The sequence below is a fragment of the Spea bombifrons genome, chromosome 6, assembly GCF_027358695.1.
Source record: "Spea bombifrons isolate aSpeBom1 chromosome 6, aSpeBom1.2.pri, whole genome shotgun sequence".
NCBI lineage: Eukaryota > Metazoa > Chordata > Amphibia > Anura > Pelobatidae > Spea > Spea bombifrons.
In genome coordinates, this window is record NC_071092.1 from 30,124,248 (window position 1) to 30,147,643 (window position 23,396).

A 23,396-nucleotide genomic window follows, 5' to 3' on the forward strand; every position below is an offset into this window, starting at 1 on the left:
CTGCCCCTGGCCAGCCAAGGTCCTAGCAGCGTTTCCAAGAAACTAAACCTGTTCAGTGAGGAGTGCCGAGTTCTGGCTCAGCAGTAGGGTGAGGAGCACAAGCTGGAGCTGTGCCACCTCAAATGCCTTCTCCCTTCTCTAGAATAATCCTTGGAGTTGTGCCTCTTGAGATGAGTTGGTAGGACTGGTATCACAGCTCCCCAATGTACATTGGCCTCTAGTGTTGGGTAAACATGGGCATAAATGCTTACACATGCTAAAGTTCAGTATTTAGCTTGAGCCAAGGAGGCTTATGGGAAATGTGGTTCAACAACGGCTGGAGAGCTACCAATTAACCACCAATGGTTTGATAGGGCAGATTTCCATCTGACCACCTCTTCCTGGATGGTTGGTCATATTTGGTAAGTTTGAACATTTTTAAATGGTGTAAAAAGATGATCCATAACAAAGCAGCTACATGTGTTTAGTAATTCCTACTCCTCTGTTTTGTATGCTTAATTCTCTTTTTCTTCATAAGTCATGCAATTCACAAGTTGTAGGTTCAGAATTCGTGTATAACTGATTTGAGGACTTCATCCTATGATTGTCCGATTCCCACAAGCAGTGCTATCAAGAATGCGAGATTCCCACATAGGTAAATAGGCAGCAGATAAAACTCATATTTTACCTGGGGAAAAAAATGGAAATGAATCACAGAGCAAACTGGGAATGTGTTGAGTGTTTTCTCTTTTTAGTATATATTCCCCTTCACCTAACAGGTTAACTGCAATAAGAACATAAAACAGTCCAATATTGGAGACTTACTTCCTATGTACTTAAAGTGAGATTTGCAGAAGAGTTAAAGTTCCAACCCACAGACACCACATATGACCCAACATTTTAGGTGTCCAAATAGGGACACCTGTGTTGTGAGGTTTGGCTAGATATAAGGATAGCTAGGACTGGAAGGTGGATACAGAGGCATGACCCCCCACCTAACCGAAGAGCCACCTCAGCTGCAGAGCATTATGAGGTGGCCAAGTGGGAAGTGCAATGCATACATCTATATTGGTTTTACAGCTCCCTGGGCAGTCAGGGATAGGTCTCTCCATCTGGCCTATGATCCCCACTGCCTGCAAAGGTGGGGCAGTGCAGCGACTACACTAGAGTCCGAATAATGGGAGAGTCCCACAAGCAGATAAATTATGGGTATAGCAACATTTACCACAAAAGTAAGAGGTTTATGTCCGGTAGAAAACACCTCTTTAGTTTTGCAACTATTAAGTATACAGGAAATAAATAAATTTACCAAGCCTTCCGAGTCTTCATTAGCATTCCAGGTTTTCTTCTTTTCTGAAAAGAAGAAACACAAAGAAGTTAGGTCATCTGGTCCAGATCCAAGGACCATAAATAAGTTAACAGGTCAGCATGGCTAGCAAACTGCTCTCTTGACCACGTATCCTATGTCAGTGTGAGCTCCATTTTCTCCTTTTATACCGTGAAGTAATTCCTTTAAATTGTGGATGAATTCCAACACTTGTTAATCCCAGCAAGTTTAAAAATCATTATATTATTATCAATAAGGATGTTAATGTTGTTGCCAAATGATAATCATAATGAATTATGACACTGACATTAAGCGCCCTTCCATCGGCAAAATTTCTTTTATTTAGGTGTTAAGTCATTAAAACAGAATCAATGTGGCAGCATTGGCTATGTTTTAGGAGATTTTCATATTCACACTTTTTTGTAATTGAATGATTTAGGTGATTACGTTTTTTCCCCAATTCTGAATTGGAATTATGAATTTATAATGCAATGTTTCCTAAATGCAAATAACTTACATCAAAGCATTGGTTAGGGTGAAATTAACCATTACAAGATTTAAACTTCATGAGGAAACAGCTGCCAGTTGCCAGCCTCACAAAATATGGCATGGATCTATAGAAATGTCAGTTTTTGTGAAAATTATTAATAACTGATGCTTTTTTTTAAATTCCTTGCTTATTGACAATTTATTTTGAGGGTACCTTTCCTTGCCAGGAATGCGTTGATCTCGAAGAGAATTACGTTTAGAGCTCCCCAGCCCAAAAAGCCTCCCATCACCTTGACCATCCAGCCAGATGTGCCGTTTATTAACTGAAACCCCAGGAACAGGTTGGCCACTGCAAGAGACAATAATAATTTGGTCCAATATAACAAATAATGAACTTAATCAAGGGCAGAGTTACTGTACATATCAGATGTCCCCATAATTTAAATAATTTCTTGCTGGGCATGGCTAAACGTAGCTTTACTTTACAGAGAAGGTAGAAGATAAATGGAGCAGCTACAATGAGAGAATGTAAATATGAATGGGATACGGTTCAAGCTATGCTGAATCAATGACGAGACCAAAGACTGATTAAGGTCTGAGTGTCTACATTAGGGCAGACTAGATGAGACGAACAGTTCTTATTTGCTGTCAACTTCTATGTTTCTATGTTTAGGTGGGTTATGCTAAGATTTTAGTGGGGTACGTGGACCTTGATAAGGGCCATGGTTGTCTATGAGGACCATATTTAATTCACAATCTAATGTTCTGCTTTTGGAAAGATGGTCCTAGACAGGGTCCTACTTAGGCTGAATCTATATCAACCCGAGCCCATAAAAAAGTGCTATTTCTAATTTCTTCTGTGTTTGGAAGCAATTTTAGAGCATGTTCCTATATTAAATTCATTGCTGTATTGGAAATGGAAGTTTTACGTGTTCTAGTCCCAAATATACAGACATTACATAATTCAGGACTCCTATTGTGAATCATTAAAGGGGATTAGCCACTCACCTGCCAAAACTTTCATCACAAAGGCATTGAGGACATGGAACCAATTAAAGATGACTCTCCTGTGGGTTGTGTAAGCAATGAGCCAGAATGAGTACCATGGCAAAGAAATAAATGGGGAATACATCTTTTTAGTGTTGTAAGCTGAGTCAATAACAATTACCGGCTGTCTTTAGTTGCAACAATAATGAATCTTTGCATCACGTGAAATGCTATATGTAGTAATCCTTTTTCTGAGGGCCTTGTAGCATAGTTGTACCTTGCAACATTACTATTTATCTAGAGAACGATTCACTTAGGTTGAGAAACATTGACATAATTTAATCAGCAGATTGAAATTTGGGAAGAAGTAGTCCAGTTCTGCTCTACTTTCCTTAGCTATTCATGTCTCACCTTCATTCTGCCTAAGCTCCATTGATAATGCTCTCACTTATAGTTCATGAGAACTGTAGTACTTGTGCCTCAGGTGTAAATTTGTCCCTGCAATCAAAGGACTGCAGTTTTCGTTGATTACTAACCGGCTGCTCTCAGGTGAAGGTCGAAAGACAGCTATGATGGGCTGAAAGAACGCTAGACCCATGACGATGCACCCAATGATAGCATGGTTGTTGGCATACTATATTGGACGAGAATAAGAAGGTCAGGTAGACAGCAGCAGCAATGAAAATGAAAAGGGGGGTCCACAGGATCAAAGTGATCTCACAACCCTTCCCCACTCTACGTGTGATAGGTGAATGGTAATTCATCAACCTCCGGGACCTATTTAGTTAAATGGAGGATGTAATTCATCCCCAAATCACTTGGGGCCAGTCAACACAACCAGCAGCCATTACGCTGCCATTAGGTATGGAATTATTATTTATTTTGATGTTTAGTTTTTATATGGACTCCAAAAAGTTATGTTTTAACCCCTCCATTCCAATGGATAGGTGATTTTTGGATTGTCTAATTAGTTTTAACCCTCCCATCCCACTAAGCACGGTAAAGATAGGAAGGGGCACTATACCCCTTGAGGTTGATTTATTACCCTAACCTACTGCAGACAGGGAAGATGGGGACAGGAGTTGACCCACTTATTAACAATTATTGTTATTATTGTTTTATATTGGACATGGGGTCTCTCTTGGTTTATTAAAAGATATTTTCCTGTATTAGTGGTGGTTTGTATAGGTCTATAGCTCTGCATGCATGCATCATTTGTATAGGCTTCAATTATAGCATATAATTAAGTATAGAGTCCAGGGACATAGTAATAGATTTAGGTTCATGCGTAACAAGGGGAAATATTTCATTGGTTGATAAACTTACATTGCTCCACCCGTTTGCCTGTACAAAGGCCATAACAAAGGACGCTATTGTTGCAGCCACCGTAAGAACCATGAGAACGACATGAGACTGTTGAAAAAGAATAAAAGGTTGCGGTTGTTACAGTATAGTAGTCAAGCCTATTCTTTAGTGTTGTTTCAGAAAGGTATTTGGCATATGGAGAACAACCACATTCTGCTCATGTATGGTAATCTTTTTCGCTCCATCAAGAGATGGCTTGTAGATTACAATGTGGGCAAGAGCAGAGAGACCACTATCCAAGGGAGTGCCATACTCTTGCAACAAGTTCCAAAGGATGACTACCAAGGCAGCCAGTGGTAGGCAACACACAGAGGTTGAGTGTTTTTTTACTTATTATTAGTAGTGGTTTTGTGCTGTAATCTTCAGGAAAGGGAGCCACTATTAAAACACCCGCACCCATTAGGAATTTAAAGCAGCCCTGACTGCAGCAGTTGTGGGGATTCATCTGTGAATCATTAAGTGGTAATTAATATCTCGAAAATGTTCAGAGCATGTCCTATAGTACACAATAGCTGTGGAAGGGGGCATAAGGTAGATTCCAGGAGCTCCAAACCAAGCCAGGAATGAATATAACACATTGTCCATATACAAAAATCTAGGAACCTTCTGACACATACCTGGAACCAGATAGCTTTGCCTAACACCAGCTGCTTGGCAGAGACCTTCATGTACCGTGCAAAGATCATCCCCAAACTACCAGTAGTCATCCAAGCAATAAGCATCAGGGATCCTGCAGTCATTAGAGAACACAGAGCCCAGCTAAAAAGTTAGTTCATAGAGTGTGGTTTTAATCTACCTTTTCTTTAGGGTGGGTTTAATACATAATGGCTTTCAGGCCAGTATCTCTAGAAATATATTTTATTAAAAAGAAAAAAGGTATGCCATACAGACACAGCTGGTATCTCTTATTGGCTCCCAAGTTAAATGGGTTTCTGTGAAGTTCATGAAGAATGATCAGTGGGTTTGAGAAACTCATGAGTTTTCAACTAGGAATTTGGGGCAATTGGATTGTTTCATAACCTTTTTCCAACTTGTAGTTTTGTATTAGAGTCAAATTTTGTGTATTCTATTTGTTTGTATAGGTGCTTGTATAACAATAAGAAGATGATACTAACCATGAGCCTTGACCAAAGGGCTAACACCAAATGAAGCAGTTGTCACATTAGATGCCACAGAAAGATCTACTTTGGTGTCACTGATGAAGGTCCCAGTTGTGCCATGATACTGTATCTGCCCTTGAGAACAAAAATCCCAAACCAAAGGTTAGCCACTGAAGACTTAACATGAAGATCAACTCAATTCTCTACTGTCTATTCAGTTTTTGTGCCCTTATGCTCAGAAAAGCCATTGCCATTGAGCAATGGTCATGGAGCTGAGGCAGGACTCTCAGGATTGAAGGGGCAGCATTTTTTGAAGGAAAAGGAGCACTGCACTAACTAGTGGATTCCTACAAGATAATCTAGTAAAACATAAGTAATTTACAGTAACCAAGAAATGTCATTACATTTTCTGTTCTCATTTTAATTATTATTCTTGACCACAGATTACACCTTACTAAAGGTTTTCTGCTGTGACTTGTATTAGGGTAAGTTGTGTTTTCTTCCCTACAATAGTAGGGAGGTTCTCGTCAAAATGGGAAATACCCAATTTTTTGGGTATGCCATCCAAAGGAACAGTGAGCATTTACCTCTGTAAACTGTTATAGATTGGATAATAAAACTCAAATGCAGGAGAACTACCTAGGAGAGTGTTTAGGATTTATGTCTTTAGTTAATTATAAAAATCCTCTATCCATTAATTCATTATGAAATGATCAATATAACTCACCATTGTTTGAGGCCCCATATGCCATGAGTATATAATATGAACTGTTGAGGGACCTGGTCTGTTGAGAAGGTTGTTGTGTTGAGATGTTGTTTCTTGAAACAAATGAACACTGCATCACCCCACTACTATACGATGCCAGATTAACTTGCACATCACCCTAGTGAGTAAGGACAAAGGGCATGTAAGTCTGTGTGGAAATATGTGAAAATGTATTGGTTGTTTGTATCTTGTGGCACAGGCATTAGTCCATTTATAGGAGCTGTATTATTACAACATTTGTAGCTAAATAAGAGTTGTCAAGCATGTGGGGATAAATATGAAATGTTCTGCCACATCTCACATACAGTCCACCTACAACCATATACCGTATTTGCTCGATTATAAGACGAGGTTTTTTCCAGAGCAAATGCTCTGAAAAATACCCCTCGTCTTATAATCGGGGTCGTCTTATAATCAGACCTCAAATAGGTCTGACTATGAGACTAAGATCCAGTCCAGTATGGATCCTCCTGTGTATGCCCCCCCCCAACTTACCGGTGCTTCTGAGTCCCCGGAGCTTAGTCCGGGCAGCGTGTAGAGCTCTACGCGATTCGCGTAGAGCTCTACACGCTGCCCGGACTAAGCACCGGGGACTCAGATGCAGGGGACCTGGATCCTCCTGTGCTATGCCCCCCCTCAACTTACCGGTGCTTCTGAGTCCCCGGTGCTTTGTCCGGGCGTAGAGCTCTACACGCTGCCCGCAATAAGCACCGGGGGACTCAGAAGCTCCGGTAAGTTTGGAGGAGGGGGGGAGGGAGTGTTAAATGGGGGGCATAAGGCATTTCTGGAGGCAGAGTGCTCTGTGAAATGCCTTTTAACCCCCTTAATGCCACTCTGCCTCCAGAAATGCCTTTTAACCCTCTATACGCCACTCTGCTTCCTGAAATGCCCTATACCTCCCTATATGCCACTCCGCCCCATAATATGCCTTTTAACCCCCTAAATGCCAGAGTGGCATATAGGGGTATAAGGTATTTCTGGAGGCAGAGTGGCACTTAGGGGGTCAAAAGGCATATCATGGGGCACAGTGGCATATAGAGGGTTAAAAGGTGTATCATGTGGCATAGTGGCATTTAGAGGGTTAAAAGGCATATCATGGGGCACAGTGGCATATAGGGGGTATAAGGCATTTCTGGGGCAGAGTGGCAAGCCTGGGGCAGATGTGCATAACTGGGGGGGCAGGTTGAAAAAAAAGGAAATAAAAACAAAGCATTTATTAACAAACAATTGTTCACATAGTTTAGATGAATTAACATTTACTGGTAAAACTTTTTTCCTATAGGGTCATCTTATATTCAGGCTTTTTCTTTTTTTCAGAAATTAATATTCAGATTTTGGGGGGTTGTCTTATAATCACGGTATATAATGACACAGGGTGCATCTCTAGGATGTGTACCCAGGATGTAATTTTAGGCTTATGAGTACATTTCCTGTCCAGTCGTTTGTTGCTGTCTAGGGTAGAGTGCAGTCACAGTCTCATTTTAACAAAAAAAAAAGAAAAAAATCTTACTAGGTTTAGAGTTAGAGGTCGGGATCTCCCTTCTGAATATGCATGTTGAATTCCAACCCCTCCAGCTGAATTCATACCACAGATATAAATGTCATCATTACCCTGAAATACAAAATAATAACTATTAAGTAACTTATGTACTTTGTTACATAATATTAAACCAATAATAATTGCTTTAAAAAAGAAAATGTTTTCTCAAAACAACCACTTTTTACTGAATTTTTTCATTTATATTCAAGTCCTATCTTACTGATTTGCCACAGTCCATAAGTTCCAAACACAAGTCCTTGCCCAAAAAAGGGCCCCTTTTTGGGTTATCCTGACATATGTATGAATAAATTGTACAATGCCCTCCGAAAAATAATGTATACCTTATGAAAAATCTAAGCATTGTTATGGTTTATGACATCCCTTTAACAAAAATGTCAAGATAAATATATGTATCCTAAAGGTCTTACCATCATTTTGTCATCTGAAAACCCAATGGACACATATCCATCCGATGGCCCACTGATCTCCAACTGATATCCACCACCATTGACTGGAGAAGAGGACATGAAGAAGCAGTTAATACTTTTGGAAGGGTCACAATCTGCTGGGCTACTGAAACAAACCTTCTGTGTGCCACATAACGAACTAGATATTTGAGTGGGAGGAAGGCTGGTAGCAACACGAAGAGTCGTTTGGGACATAGTTGGTGCATCTGAAGTGAAATTGAAAGTGGTGATGTTCGATCGGCTGGAGCTGTTGGTAACATAATACGTTGACGTTGACGATGGCAAGGTTGAAGTAGAGATGTTTGAAGGACTTGAGCTGCTGGTAGCATAATGGTTTGTTGGTGACAATGATGGCAAAGCTGAGGTGGAGTTAGTAGGTGGGCTGGAACTAGATACCACCTACAGTTAGAAAATGAAGCACATAATATTATTTTTCCAAGTTGTGCGGTTCTTCTCCATCTACATACATAAATAATCTATGACATATGTCCTGCATTCCCCTTAATTTTAAGGATAATATCATGATTGGGGAAATTATATGTGTTTCTCTTGTAGTTTGTCACTAAGACAACAATAGCGAACCAAACAGTTATCAGGGCTAAACTAAGACACAGTGACCCCTGTGTTTCATGGCTGGATGCCTCCACAACAGCACTTGGATTTTCACACTGTCATTGGCTTTTAAATTAGAGTTGCAGTAAAGTAATATGTCTTGTCTACCAGCAGTCACACAATAGCAAATGAGGACTAAGAGTCACCCAACAGTTGAAACTAAAATTGTCCCCTTCACTATATGCTAATATGTAATAAAGCAAGAAACACAATCTAAACGTTTTAGGAATCTGGTTTTCAAACCAATACTTTATGATACAGAAGCTTTAGATGAATTTTAAAAATACTTACTGTAAGAAGAGGACTTTCAACCCCAACCCAGAACATAGGTCCTGACTGGACAAACGTGGCTCTACACCGAAGAGCAATAACATGTTAGTCATCACACTACCACCACCAGAAAAGACATGAAAAACATCCACAATTAACCATAAGTAAAAATAAAGGGAAAAATGTATCTTATTGTAAGTTCATGGAATATCATAACACCTTTATAGTACTGTTAGCTTTACTTTCAAATACTTTAGGGCAGGATAAGATAAGTGAGGTATTCATGAGAATGAAGGCATGTAATGCATATATTAGTGGTTATATTATATAAGATAAGATTAGATACAAGTGAACAAAGCAAGGACGTCAGGGCATTTAAGGAAGAAACTTTGTAATTCACTGATATAATTTGAGTGTTGTGAAGTATTGTATGTTCTTGTATGCAATATGCAGGTGTGTTTCTGCGCGTGTGTATAATATGCACAAACTCCTTTTTGGAAAATTGCATTTAAGAGACTCAAAATCATACAGTATATACATGAGCCTCTGTATATCCTCTGCGACTCAGTTGTCCAAAAGCTAATATTTATAATGTAAGCATTCATTAAGTGAAATAAATAAAGTTACAAAATTACTATCTGTGCATAAATAGAAAATAATTATACCCTGTGGTAATAACCAGTGGTACAAAGTGATAACAAATAATTCACACATTCACATCATTTGTGCAGTCTGTGTAGACATAGGAAAAAATACTGTTTAACATCAACCCATCCACTGTTTTTACAAGTTACCGTATCTTTGTAAAGAATAGGGTACAAATTGTTCCATTACTCTACAAATATTGTGACACATTTTAATAAAAATACTTGAGACATGTTTTTGTACATCTATTTGTACTATTAAGAAATGAAGCAAAGGGCCAGACTGGGGATAATGAGGCAGCTCTGGCACTTTAAGGCCAGTGGCCACCTAATGATGTTAAGCGCGGCTCACAAAGCATGTGACAGGGCATATCTAGCCACTGGCCACACACTACTGCACCTGATCTGCCCAATGTGCCAGATGTCCGGTCCTCGCCAAGTGATTGTGTTTAGTAATTAAGTAAATGAAGTGTCTTATTTATCTCTGTTAATTATTTGCTGGCTACAGCAAATTGAGCAGACAAAGGCTGTAATCTTAAAACTATAGGAATGGGAAAGCTAACACGTCATCTGCAAATGCTAGATTTTACTAGATGACCAAAGGTATGTATACATCCCCAAATCCAGATTAAGTGATGGTGGTGCAACTGCATGCTTTGGAATGAGATGTCCAACAAGCTCATATGGATGTGATGGCAGGTGTCCACATACTTATGGACATATGATATATGCCGGAGATAAAATGTACTTTTGTACAATGTGCCAGCCAAATCATGCTAAATTGATGCATGTTTTTGAAATGTGCAATGTCACTAGAGTATGTGTGTGTGTGATTTTTCTGGTTCTTTAAATAGTCTCAAGCACCAGATGTTATATAAGTCAAGCAGCTCCCCTATATATATATATATATATATATATATATATATATATATCCCAACTTAATATTCGGGTGTCTTTTTAGAGACTTCAGAAAGGGCAAGAGACCAAAATGTGACATTGTACCCAGGCAACTGTGAAAAAAAAACATATCAAAGAGCAAACAGGCAAGCCTGTGTATGTTAATGACTGGCAGAAATACCTGAAGGACGTGACTGAAAGAAATATCTATTGAATAAGAATAAGTCTTCAGATACTTAGTTATTGATTAACTATGGTAATATATTTCAGCAGGAAAAGTAATTGATAAATCTAGGTCGGTTTTAACTTTGAGCAATACAGGGTTACTGCTCATACAGTTTGTGCATGGCATTGCTGACTTTAGAAAAGTCACTCATGTGTGTTAAAGCAATGCCCTTTAAGGATTTGTTTTTTGGAACAGTGACCTACACAATATTCAAGGACATCCCAGTTGACCTGGCATTTTGTATCACTGATGTTAATACTTTGTAGATGAGTATCATACACACTCAACAGAGATACATGGGCTCAAGCTTTAATGCATAGACAAACTTGATCGGCTACAGAACGTTGCAAAGTGTCTTCTAAGTATAACACTCGTAGCACCTATGTATACGGTTATCCCAATGGGACCTGTTCCAAAAAAAGCTACCACTCTTACTTCATAAAATTATTGGATAACTGGTCAGATAATCGTCTTGTTGTCCATGTCACCCCATCTCTTTGTAAACCTTAATGGTGAAGGTGGAATAACTCTCACACATCACCAGCAAGTTTTCTTATGTTTGTTCAAATCATTGAACATACGGTATTCAAATCAATAATGACAGGACATAATAGCAATATTTGAATAGTAACAATGTAAAAATATGCGATTTAACAGTTACAGCTCACTTACCTAAAGTTTACATCCCCAGAAGCCATTGGTGCTGTCCACAGTACTGAAATATTGGACTTGTTGATGGCACTGGTGTGACTGACAGCTGAGGCCTGATAAAAAGACCACATGCTCAGCGGTACAAAAAACCTTTATTTGTACAAGAATAAACATGGCCTAGGTCTACATCACTTGATTAAATTCTTCTGTATGCATTTATGCTTCATCACTAATAAACTATGAAATGAAGGCTGTCTTTTACTACCTCATTCAGGTGTTATTAAATGGTACCAACCTCCCTTATGAGGTTACACAATAGAAATTATTACATCAAGCTAAAAACAAATATTGGGGTAAAACTTTGCTAATTTAAGGGAAATGTATAAAGAACGGCCCTGGTGTAAATTGGTCACAGTAGAGCAACCATTACATTGGTTGCTATGGAAATAATGTGAATTTGCACAAGCATCGTATGATGGATAACCCCAATGTATTGTTAGGCCGTGACTGCACGGAATTACAGCTGAGGTTTGCTACGCAGTAAATAGCTGCTCAGTTCTGATTTAGCATGTTGAGTGTAAATATTGGTAACATACAAAAAGAAAGTTACCAAGAATAGGGTGTGTTGGGGCTTAGGGTGAGGGATACACTCACAATACTACTCACTTCTGTGTTACTACAGCTAAGGGTCTGCGCATTGGAGTCCGTCACATTAAAATACCCAACAATATTATTTCCTGGCACAGAGCGTGCCTGAAGAAGGAATCCTTTGAAGAATACATTTGGGTTTGCTTGAAGGGTAACTGCAGAAGGGGCAAATAGAAAAACATAATTGGAAAACTAATAAACTTCCAAAAACCTCAAATTATCAAAAAAATCACTTATCAATCAGATTATGTGCAGGTACAACAAGGATTTACTGATTTAACAAGCAGATGCTGGTTATTCAATATTATACTCTGACCCACCTCTGCAGTGATGAAATGATTTAATCTAGTACCGCTAGTTATATCATCAGGTGAAGTGGCTGTTATTTGTAAGGCCATTTACAGTAGGATCACTCAATCTTTTTCTTTTTGGGCCACATTCCTCAAAGGGATATGTAGCCCCTTGCTTTCCTCCAGAATAACCAAGGGGGGACTGCAGCTAACAATGATGGGGTACCTCAGGCCTCGGTAAGATGTGTTTAAAGTCTAACACAGTACCAAGGTAAACACATATGGATTTAATAGAGTGTTGTGAATAATGTACTTACCTGTGATGTGGTCTCCAGGGCTGAATGAGTAGTTAGATGCAGACACTGTGTATGGCGGCTCACTTGTTTGAGGAGAGTTGCTGGCATGTCTCGGTGTCATAGTTTCACATGCTACATTGACAAGTCCTGAACTATAGCAGGTGACATGGGTAATGTGGAGTCCAAAGAAAAGAACAACAAAGCCACTAAACCTCATCTGAAAAAAAGGGAAAGCATGACAAAAGATATTTTTTCCCCAGAGGCAGACCATTGATAAAACTGTTGGGTTCTGACATTAGCTGCCTCTAGCACTAGTCAGTATTAAGTAATGTTAGACCATATTTACCTGGGCACGCATGGTGCTACATGTGAATCAGCCAACAAGTAAAGCCAATGGAGTGTTTTTTTCTTCTGAGAAAGGCTGCTCTTATGCAACTATTGCATTATTTATCATTAAAAACAAATTATTATGAGGAACCCAAAAGATTTTCAGGAAATGTGGGTTTGCTGAAGTTCACCCAATCCAATGCAGTTGACTTCCTTAAATAGAGTCTGATGCTTATTGAAAGAATACTAATAAAAGACAGAGGCTGTGGGAGATTTGGCTGGTCTGGTGACTTCTGCTCTTCCTTTGAACTTTTGAATAAGGTAGAATCAGACATCAGGTTTGGTCCTGCCTGGAACCCACAGCAGCCCATCCAGTCAACTGAGGACTCAATTCAACCTGCAGACTACCACTTGGATAATACTCTTCCAGGGGGATGCACAGTACATTAGAAAGCTTCCAAGACTTATGTTGAGTTATACTGCTTCTGAGCAAAGCCATTTTTTTACAATGGGTAACTAAAGAGGCTTCTATGAAGAATATCAGGCATTTTTCATTTCTGAGGTATGTCTTATGAGCCGTGATATGATCATACTCCTGGCTTATTCAATACTAACTTTGCCATAGTGGCTCCTAAGCACACATGTGCAAACCTTATTGTCTTGTAAACTAATGGAGGTTTTATAGTTTTACAACATTTCCACACTCCTTTGATTGCATCCTTTTTTGTTGTAACGCACAATCTTTACTTGCTAAAGCTCAGGATAAATAACTACCGTTGTGGTATGCTATTTGCAAAAATATGTTTGCTGTCTTACAACATCTTTGTGTGTACAATATTGCGTTATATTTGCAAATCTATCATTTTCAAAATAACACGTATCAACAAGCTGCGAAATAGCTTGACAATATCGCTTAAAAAATATTTTCTTGTCTGATCAAAAATGGAATATAAATTAGAGTTCAAGTGCAACTAAACATAGAATCAGCTTTCCTTAACAAAGCACTCAGTAGATTTACAGAGTAATACAAATCTATAAAACGTATAGTGTGTAGAAAAAAAATCTATAAAAGGTAACTGTTTTATTTCTTATGAGGATGAAGACGTAAGGCCATTTTCCAATGAGTAGACAGTAGAGGCAGGGAATCCCTTTGATGCCAGGGTAGTATCTCAGAATCCTCAAGGTTGTATAGTGTGATGAATAACTGTTACATCAAGAAAGTGGATTGAACAAAATCAATTCTCTTTTAAACATAAAGACTAGGAAATAGTGATTTTGCTTTCAATTTTCTCAACTGAATCCCCAAAATGGTTTGCTTTACCATGAAAAACAGAGGCACTCAGTTAATAAAGGTAGAGCTATGTAAAATGCTCATTAAGGGTTGAGTCATGAAAGATAATATTATGTCCAAGTGAAAATTAGATCATCCAAGGACTACATAGAGCTGGACTATTCGCAAGAAGCTGATGACAATGGCTCTTGGATTTTACATTGTGACATATCATATTATTTTCTATTAATGTACCTCTGTCTGCCTCCTAAAAGAGCCCGCTGGCTCAAAGCTTTTGTCATAGAACTGGAGGACTAAGGGAAAATATTCGGTATGTACTCTCACCATCTGGTTTTCTGCTGCTCTAAGAAGGTATATATATTTTCTCGCGTTACCATTGCAAGTATACACTTGGCTACCAACAAGCTTGGATGCTTAATTTAAAAGACTTTTAATGGTATTAGGACATTGTAGAGTGACCACAACTGATCTAAGCCTTATTCATAGGTTAGATCCTACTTTAAACTCTACTTAACATTTTCACTCCACAGCCATAGACATGCAAATGGCAAAAAGGCTTAAAACAACCAGGAGTAAGAGATATGTGGGAGCAGTATCATCAAATTAATGTTAGAGAAAGAGTAAGGTCAAGGTCACAGAAATATATTCTTACTCACTTTGTCACTGTATGTTTGCCTCTGAAGTCTGGAACGGAGACTTTTACATCGGCCAGAGTAACGATATGATCCTGAGGATCAAAAAGAGTAACACCTTGTTTGGTAAAATGACAGAATGACTCTTTACGATGACAAACTAGATCACGGGACACACACATATACAGTTTTGCATGTTTTTCTATCAGTGCTTGTTTTTTTTAACATGAATTCTTCACCGAGTTTATATTTGGAGCAGAATGTTTCTCCTGAAATTTGTATCTTCTAATTGATTTTCATCTAAGGTTCTGATCATTCTGTGGTGAGGATCCAATGCTATTTGGGTACAAATTAAATAATGGAATAATCGTTTTACAAAAGTCAGAATGTTTTGTGTTTTTAACCTTTTATTTTTTTAATTGGGTGGGTGTGACCTTGCACAAGGGTGGAAGACAACATTTGGAGTAGACTGAATCTGTGCACATTTAAATCACTGCTTTGAGTTACTAAAGAGACTGGCTAAAAAACATTTTAATGATTAAACTTCCAAGCTGTGTTATTGCATGCACCTTATTCCTAGTAGCATAGTTCCATTTTATTTTTTTATTGATGTTCATTGACAAATATTGGCAACTGTATGTGGCAACCTTATCTCTGCTGCTGATTTTATATAATGAGCAGAAATGTAAATCTAGTAGGACAAATGAAGCAGACATTCCACAGCTGTCATTGAGTGTTCTTTGTGAGTATCAGTGTTGATGACTTAAGAACAACTGTTGCCTAATATCCAGGGGGTCCGCACTGTACCCCTACTCTGGTGGATCCCTACGTCCTACACTCATATATGCATAAACTCATATATCCAAAATCTGATCAACCAAAACACTTTTGCATTATGTTACAACTTTCTCCTGTTTGTAGAAATGTGACTGTTTGGTTAAATGAAGTGAAATATTACATGTGTTTTTACATGAGTCACTCGCTTACCCAGTTCTCACACACCTCAGTGTTTAAGTAGCAGTTTCAAACATAACGTTCTTCTGTTGGAAACTTTAATGGAAATGCAGACAATTCAGTACTAATAAGCAAGACACATATTATCATTTATGTCCTAGATGGAAAAAGGCTAAACCTGCTGCACTCATTGACTGTAGCCAATTAATGGATGCACATAGAGAGCAAACCAAGAAGGGGGCAAAAGGGAGCACTTGCTTCTCCTCTTTGAAAGTCCCTACACATACACTGCATGCCCTGCCACTTGGATATGGCTCATATTTTGCCCTCTCCCCAAAAAATACTGTGGATTCCTGTGATGATTAATAATATGTAACACGTAGAATGTGCAACTTTGGCCAAGTCTGCTTGTCGGTTTTATGCTTTACCTTTTACCAGCCCTTTTCTGCGTATGTCTCATCAAATAAATGCCTGCGTGGTTGGCTTAGTTTACTTTTCATTATTAATGGGTGCTTCTGATTCCATATATAACAACATCTTATCACTTATTAGTCTCATTATGATTCTGTTTTGTCCCCTGGGCCTCTGTATACGGTGTTGAGATTATGCGGCATTCAGAGTCCTTTGGCTTTTCTTGGCTTCTGTTTGGCTGGTAGTCCCGCGTACATATAGAGGGGAACATCTACACGAACCAGGAAATCCAGCCCAAATTATGTTAGACGAACCTCATTATGGTGTTCTGGTTATTGCTCAGCCAAAAAGTTGAAATTATACTTAAATCGCTGCCAAACTAGGAGTCTTTAGGGCTTAATAGTAAAGATCCTCCTAAGTAGTGTCTATTTGATACATGTAGCATCTAGTTGTAATTCATGATGAAATAACTACACTGCTATCATAACTATCTGCAAATTAAATTCGCCCTAACAAGGACATCAGGGGTAGGGTAACCTAAGAGAAGCATCCTTTTAAAATATCCATGTGTCTATACAGCTTGGACGACTAAGAGATGGACCTTGGACTAAATGATTATATGTAAAATGTGTAAAACAAGAATGGAAATTTTGCATATGAAGTTTACAAATTTTAACTATCCACTTGCTTTTTTAAAGCCACATAATTGACTATAAAACATAAGCAGGTCAGCATCTTTTAACTTGTAAAACGGGAAAACAATACAACTTCATATAAAGCATGGAATAAGGAATTCACATTAAGTCTTCAGCTCCGGACAAACACACTTACTTCATTTTAATGTGTTTTCACAATCCATGCATGCATATAAAAAGCTAAATGTAATATGTTTCACTTATTCTATCTATTTAAACAACTATTTCTATTACTTGTTAAATGGACAAGCTTAACATATGCAATATGCAATATAAATGTATATATATATAATATAACGTATGTTGTAAATTGCAGTAGCATATACCGCTTGATAGGTGTCAAACTCAATGTTCATCTTGCAGAAAAAAATAATTTCTAGATAAAAATCCTAACAAAAATGCCACAGTTTTCTTAATTTTGGTTGAAAACTGAAGCTTGGAACTCAATGGAATTGTCCTGTTTCCAAACTCAACTAAAATGATTGATATCATGGGACCTTTCTAACCTTTTCAAACATATGTACAAACAATGGTGTTGCCCATAAGGTCATCTGATTTTCTTTTGTTGATATCTACACAACCTAAAGGTAAATGTTGAGGTTGGAGTAAATCCCAACTTTGTACTAACATGCATTGGATCTGCATGTATAAAAAAAATATGCTTTGTGACAGTATGCTTGTCACCTTTGCATAGAGTTGCATAGTCCATCAGTTGTGTGTTGTACGTTTTGTATGTTTGTTTTTGTAAATACTCTATTTTTCACTTTGTATCAAAGAAAATGAGTTATACATGTTGATAAATAAAATCATTTGTCATTATCTACCTATCACCAAGTGACACAGTACAAATTGAACAACATCTAAAAGGCATGTAAATCTACAAACTGAATAACTAGGTGAAAAGTAACCGGCCAAACCCACTATGTGCAGTTAATTAAGCATTATGAAACCATTAATTCTCACACATTACAGTGACCTGCCTTACTTTAAAAAACAGTTTTCCTGGAACTTGTGAAAGGTGTTAATCCCAAATCACTCGAGAATCACTTAAGAATTCTGAGATTTGGATCCTGAAGCAAAGGTTCTAATTTGTTGGCCTCCTAATGGTTCCCACTAGGACCACAAACTATTGTGATGGGCTGCCAGCTGCACGCTGTTTTGTTCTTACAAAGCTACAGTATTCTTTTGTTGTATGATACACCTTGGAACTGATAAGTGTTAAACCGCTTGGGTTATTAAATCCTAAGAAAGCTCCATGTATGGGATACAAAACCTGGAAGGAAACCAGCAGCTGTCAAGAATACATAAGGAAGAGCCAAAAAATAACAAATAGGAGAAACAGATATAGCCATATTGGCCCAAGTGAAAAGGAATTCTTTAGAAGAATATTGGGATAAAATAGACAAATTTACAAAATCTACCAGAAGAGCAGGTTAAACGAGCAAATATTGAATACCATAATATACATATGAATACATATGTAAATATGTGTCTTGCATAGACCATATATTAAGCCAAGGGTATTCATGCAGGAGGACTACTATAACTGTCAGCATCTTTTATGACACATAGGGTTTTATAGGGTAGTAATATATATACCGGTGTGTATATATATATATATATATATATATATATATATATATATATATATATATATATACATATATATATATATATATATATATATATATACATATATACATATATAGACATGTATATTTATAATATCCAATTATATATATATAATTATAAATATACATGTGAATTCCTGTGTGTGTGTATGTATGTATGTATGTATGTATATATATATATATATATATATATATATATATATATATATATATATATATATATATATATATATATATATATATATATATACACATTCCCCTTTTTTGTGTGTTTCTCTTCGGACTTTCATTTATTTTCTTAGAAAACTTTTATTCAAATATTTTATTTACATCTCACATCTAGGCAGAAAGAAATTCTCGTTATTGTATTACATATTAATTGTACAGTATATGGATAAAGTAGCGCTGTGTAACTCACCTCCAATTCACAGCAAAGATTCAGTTTGTTCTCTAGTAAATCAAAAGGATCATGATTTATAGGGAAAAAAGTCATTACGTCACCGAGATAACATAAGGAGCTTGTGAACTCGGTGCCTCTTATACTGCAGGAGTGGGGTGGGGTGTACAATCTCATAAAGGAATTCAGATCTACTGAACAAAGTTTAACAGGCTCAAGCAGTGGGAATGATGTAGTAGAAGCAGATATAGTTTAATAAGATAAGTGTCTGAACCATGCTTTGTTTGCTTTTCTATAATATATAATGAAAAAACATAGAAGGCGCCCATATTCCCTTTAGTTCCTGGGACTGACCCGAAACGCAAGAACGTTATATTTTGCGACATATAATACAGTTAATATATAAGGTTTGCAAAAAACATCTAATGTCACTTTTTCTTGTTCGAAAAACCCCCCATTATTAACACATAGTCTAACTTACGTTTACTAACCTTATAAAGACTCCTTTCCCCATCATAGCATCCATACTTTTCCCCCAATCGTCACCACCTAAGTTACAGTTTAATAGTTTCATATGCTTACACTGCCAAGTTTTATTTATATGTACAGCGCTACGGAATTCGATGGTGCTATATAAAACAATAATAATAATAATAATAATATGTAATTAATTGATGTCAAATAATACGTCGTTCTTTTTAAAAAGAAATTGAATTACTTGCAGGTCAGTACTTTCAGGAAATGTTACACAAAGAATATTGTGTATGTGATAATTAGGTTATTTATTTACTACTATACATCAAAGAGTAAATGATAATTTAGTGATAAGAATTGGATAGTAAATGGAAACTAAAATAATTGTGATTGGGAAATAACGCTAACTGAGATTAGTGTTGCGTAAAAGCGGCATTTCCCTAATTCATGATATGACTGCAGCTGTATACCGAGGTTTGCGTTGTTTGTCTAACTGTTTAGTTATGGAACCCAGCACTGGTAATTCAGGGTGAAGAACTCCTGCGGTGAGCGCTCCTGGGTCACAGTAGTCGTAACAATGGTGCAGGCTGTCTTTGAAACTTCCCATAAGGTAAGTAATTGTTTGTGTAAGTGTAGGGTATTAGAGTGTCCGTGTGTGTCTTTTAGTGTGTGGAATTAGAGTGTGTATTGGGTTATGCTGGTTGTGTGTCTCTTAGTGTATGGTGTTTGAGTATGTGTGTTTTAGTGTACAGTGCTAGTAAGTGTGTATGTTGGCATATGGTGTTAGAGTCTAGAGTGTTAGAGTGTATGGTTGTTGGAGCAAGTCTGGGTATTAGTATGTGTGTTAGTTTGTGTTTAGGTATGTGTGTTACTTACAGGGAAGGCACTAAAGAAATCCTGCACCTAGGCGCCAATAACCCTAGGCTCACCCATCTTCCAATACATAAGCCATTTTAGGCCAGTAAAATTGATCTACAGCTAAATTAAAGTTGTTGTTTGTAGGGAATTAGGAAAATAAATACAAGGTGGTTTATAGAGGAATTTATCATATTATAACATGTTGAGCAAACACTGCTGGTAGGTTGTTATTAGATTACCATGTGAACATTACCTTGAATGAAGTAGCGTCCAGTTTCGGTCCCCCCCCACCTTCTAAATAAAACAAGAGACAATTCTTTATTTCAAAACTTTATTAATTGTCAACTATGGATTTTATTTGTCCGCGGTGCGGACCGCATATAACACAGCACCGCGACACTCAACCTTTATTAAATGTTTACAACATTGATAACTTTATAGCCAAATATATTTTGGCCAAGTATATAAACATTTCACCGTCAAAATAACAACCACAATGCTAACCAATCATAACCATGAAGTAACCTGCTGGTATGGGCGTATCCACCTGTATCCCTGCTGGAACTGCCGGCGTCCCCCAGCGCGGCAGTCACACGACCATACGATTCACAGGGGCAGCTGCCCCTGGAGTGTTCTGCACTTATACCTCTGTGCACCACAAGTAACCACACCTAGATGGTTAACTCCTGCACCGTACCAGCGTAAAAACCTGAGCCCCCCGGCTAATGCAAAAATCAGGGAGGGATGGGCGGGAAAATATTTTTTAAAATGCTGACCCTATAGCATAAACCCCCCCTTTATATACCCCCTCAGGGAGGGCAATTACCCCCTCCCGTCTGGTCTTGCACGTGCCTGAAAGGCTTAACACTTTAGGTGCTAAAATTTTGCCTAGTCATGCCTTAACCCTTAACACCAGGCTTTCCACGGGGTACCTCGTCCGGCACTTCATTCATGGGGCCCCTCCGTCCAATTCTTTCCCTACGGGGCTGTTCTTGAAATGTCCATATTGCCATTGAATGGCTTTTTTTCCAAATAGTGTTCATTGAAACTATGTTTAAAACATAGAGACAAGGTCGAGATATACATTCCACCGATGTCCAATACACAAGACACCAGCAAAGTCTCACAACAACAGTAGTCTGTACCATTTCTTACTAGGGAGTACCAAGTGGCAGGGCAGACAGAAGCCACAAAGCTGAATTACATGCAGGAAATAACTGCAAAACATTGTCACGTTTTTCTATTATACGGAAAAAAGAACAAATAGTAATCAAAAACAGAATTAAAATGAAGAAATAAATAAAACGTTGAAAACCAAGTCAAAGTCACCTAACTCGTCGTCCTCTGTCAAATGGTCATTTCATGATCAAGAGAGAGAGTGTGTGTTTGTGCTAACTATGACTTTTTGGCAGTACCAGCTCATGTGATAAAATGCATCTTGGATTTCAATCTGGGTTCCAACAGGAAGAAGGCCTATAAATCGGCTCCACAATCAAAGGAATTTGGGGGTTCTCTTCTTTTTATCAAGAGGGGACCATCATGCAAATCAAGTCATGCACGAAAGTCAGATAATTGAAAGTCCACACGTAACCAAGTATATATATATATATTATAATACACGTACACTATATGAAGAAAAGTATGTAGACACTCTCCTAATTATTGTTAGGTGTTTCGGCAACACCCATTGCTAACATGCGTATAAAATCAAGAACATGCCACCTCCATAGACAAACATTGTCAGTAACTAATCACATAGTAGAGACAAAATTGGAGCAGCCTAATATAGCAGTTAAAACTTTACATTTATTATAATGCCATAAAATGTAATGGGGACTAACGAGTCACTTAAAGATGGTGGATTTGGCAGTCCTGGCTGAAGCACGCTAGTTTCCTAATATATGATCTACAGTGCTTTTGGCAAGTATTTGGCCCCTTCCCGATGTCTGCTTTTTTTTTTTTTTTTGCATATTTGTCACACTTAAATGTTTTAGATCATCAAATTAATTTTGATATTAGACAATGAAAACCCATGAAACACAAAATGCCTTTAAATTATGGTTTCATGTATACAAGGAAAAAAGCTATCCAACCATACCTGACCCTGCGTGAAAAAGTAATTGCCCCATAGTTACTAAATCAACCAATTAACCAAATGTAATTGATAATTAGATGAAATTTAATTAGACACAACCATGCATTATTACTGCCAGTCCCATTGAGTCTAAACATCAATGAAAAAGAACCTGTTTTGCCAAGTTAAGTAGGCTAAAAAATCTAAAAAGGAGAGATCTGCGATTCAGGGGCAGATGAGAAACAAGCATACCTGGGAACTCTCCGGGTTTGACCCCGAGATTGCCGGGTGAGCGCCGCTCCTCCGGTTCTCCGGGTCCCGGGAGCGGGGTCTTGATATGCCCCACTCCCTGCCCATTTTTTCTTTAACGTCAGTGGGAGCGCCCGCCGACGTCACCGGTCAGTGTGGAGTCCTGGCTGCATCCCGCAAGGGAAGGCTCCGGGCAAGAAGCAATTGCTTTCTCATATCTGATTTAAAAAAAACAGGCAGACCTAACATGCAATCTCTTCAGATAAAATGGGTATCCCCATAAACACCTAAAGGTAGCATATAGTAGAGAGTTAAACCGTAGCAATGATGACCGCTTACTAGATAGAAAAATTAAAAAACACACAGATGATGGAATATTTTTTGGGACGTCAATCAGTTTTACAATACTGGTCATTATTCCTCACTGACCAATATCTCAAATAAATCTACTGCAACAACCGCACATAAAGCACAGCAAGCACAAAATCTCTCTAATCTACTGGTACATAGGCACATGTGCACAAGGTCCAAAATTTTGGAATGGTCCATTCGGACAAAGTTCAGTGGGCTTTTTTTTTTTTATTCGGAAACTCAATTAATTGCCCAAAAAAGTATATCTCTGTCTGTATTCATTTTTTATAAAGATTGATTAAAATAAAAGTTAAGTTTTAACTTCTATATTAGGCAGCCCCAGTTTATCTTTTTCTTTGTAATTAGTTACTTTCCTTGGGCTTATGTCCAGGACCAGCCACCATTAGTGGGTCAACTACAGGTACAAAAAGTACATATCTTTATGTCATGAGGACACCCCCCTGCCGCTGCATCAAAGATCAGGTTACTGGAGGACAG

General features: G+C 37.9%; 1 protein-coding gene across 1 annotated transcript; it reads right to left on the minus strand.

Annotated features, from left to right (window-relative positions):
* Positions 1-434: 434 nt before the first annotated feature.
* On the minus strand, positions 435-18,953 carry LOC128500672 (putative ferric-chelate reductase 1). The gene is made up of 16 exons (XM_053469912.1): positions 18,914-18,953; positions 12,576-12,771; positions 11,987-12,123; positions 11,342-11,433; positions 8,924-8,984; positions 7,982-8,419; positions 7,524-7,625; positions 5,975-6,131; positions 5,263-5,382; positions 4,765-4,877; positions 4,109-4,195; positions 3,319-3,416; positions 2,804-2,862; positions 2,010-2,144; positions 1,289-1,332; positions 435-667 (listed from the first exon to the last, which is right to left on the minus strand). Exons 2-16 carry the CDS (start codon positions 12,769-12,771, stop codon positions 578-580), a joined length of 1,929 nt encoding a protein of 642 aa, XP_053325887.1. The 5' UTR covers positions 18,914-18,953; the 3' UTR covers positions 435-577.
* Between the last annotated feature and the right edge of the window lie 4,443 nt (positions 18,954-23,396).

What these genes read in the sequence shown, in the direction of transcription:
- LOC128500672 (XM_053469912.1), bottom strand. Translation starts at nt 12,771, where the DNA reads ATGAGGTTTAGTGGCTTTGTTGTTCTTTTCTTTGGACTCCACATTACC. An exon ending in TTAGCTGTAGTAACACAGAA is followed by an intron (nt 11,434 to 11,986) that starts GTGAGTAGTATT and finishes TCTTTTTATCAG; the next exon opens with GCCTCAGCTGTCAGTCACAC. An exon ending in TTTCAGATGACAAAATGATG is followed by an intron (nt 7,626 to 7,981) that starts GTAAGACCTTTA and finishes TTTGTATTTCAG; the next exon opens with GGTAATGATGACATTTATAT.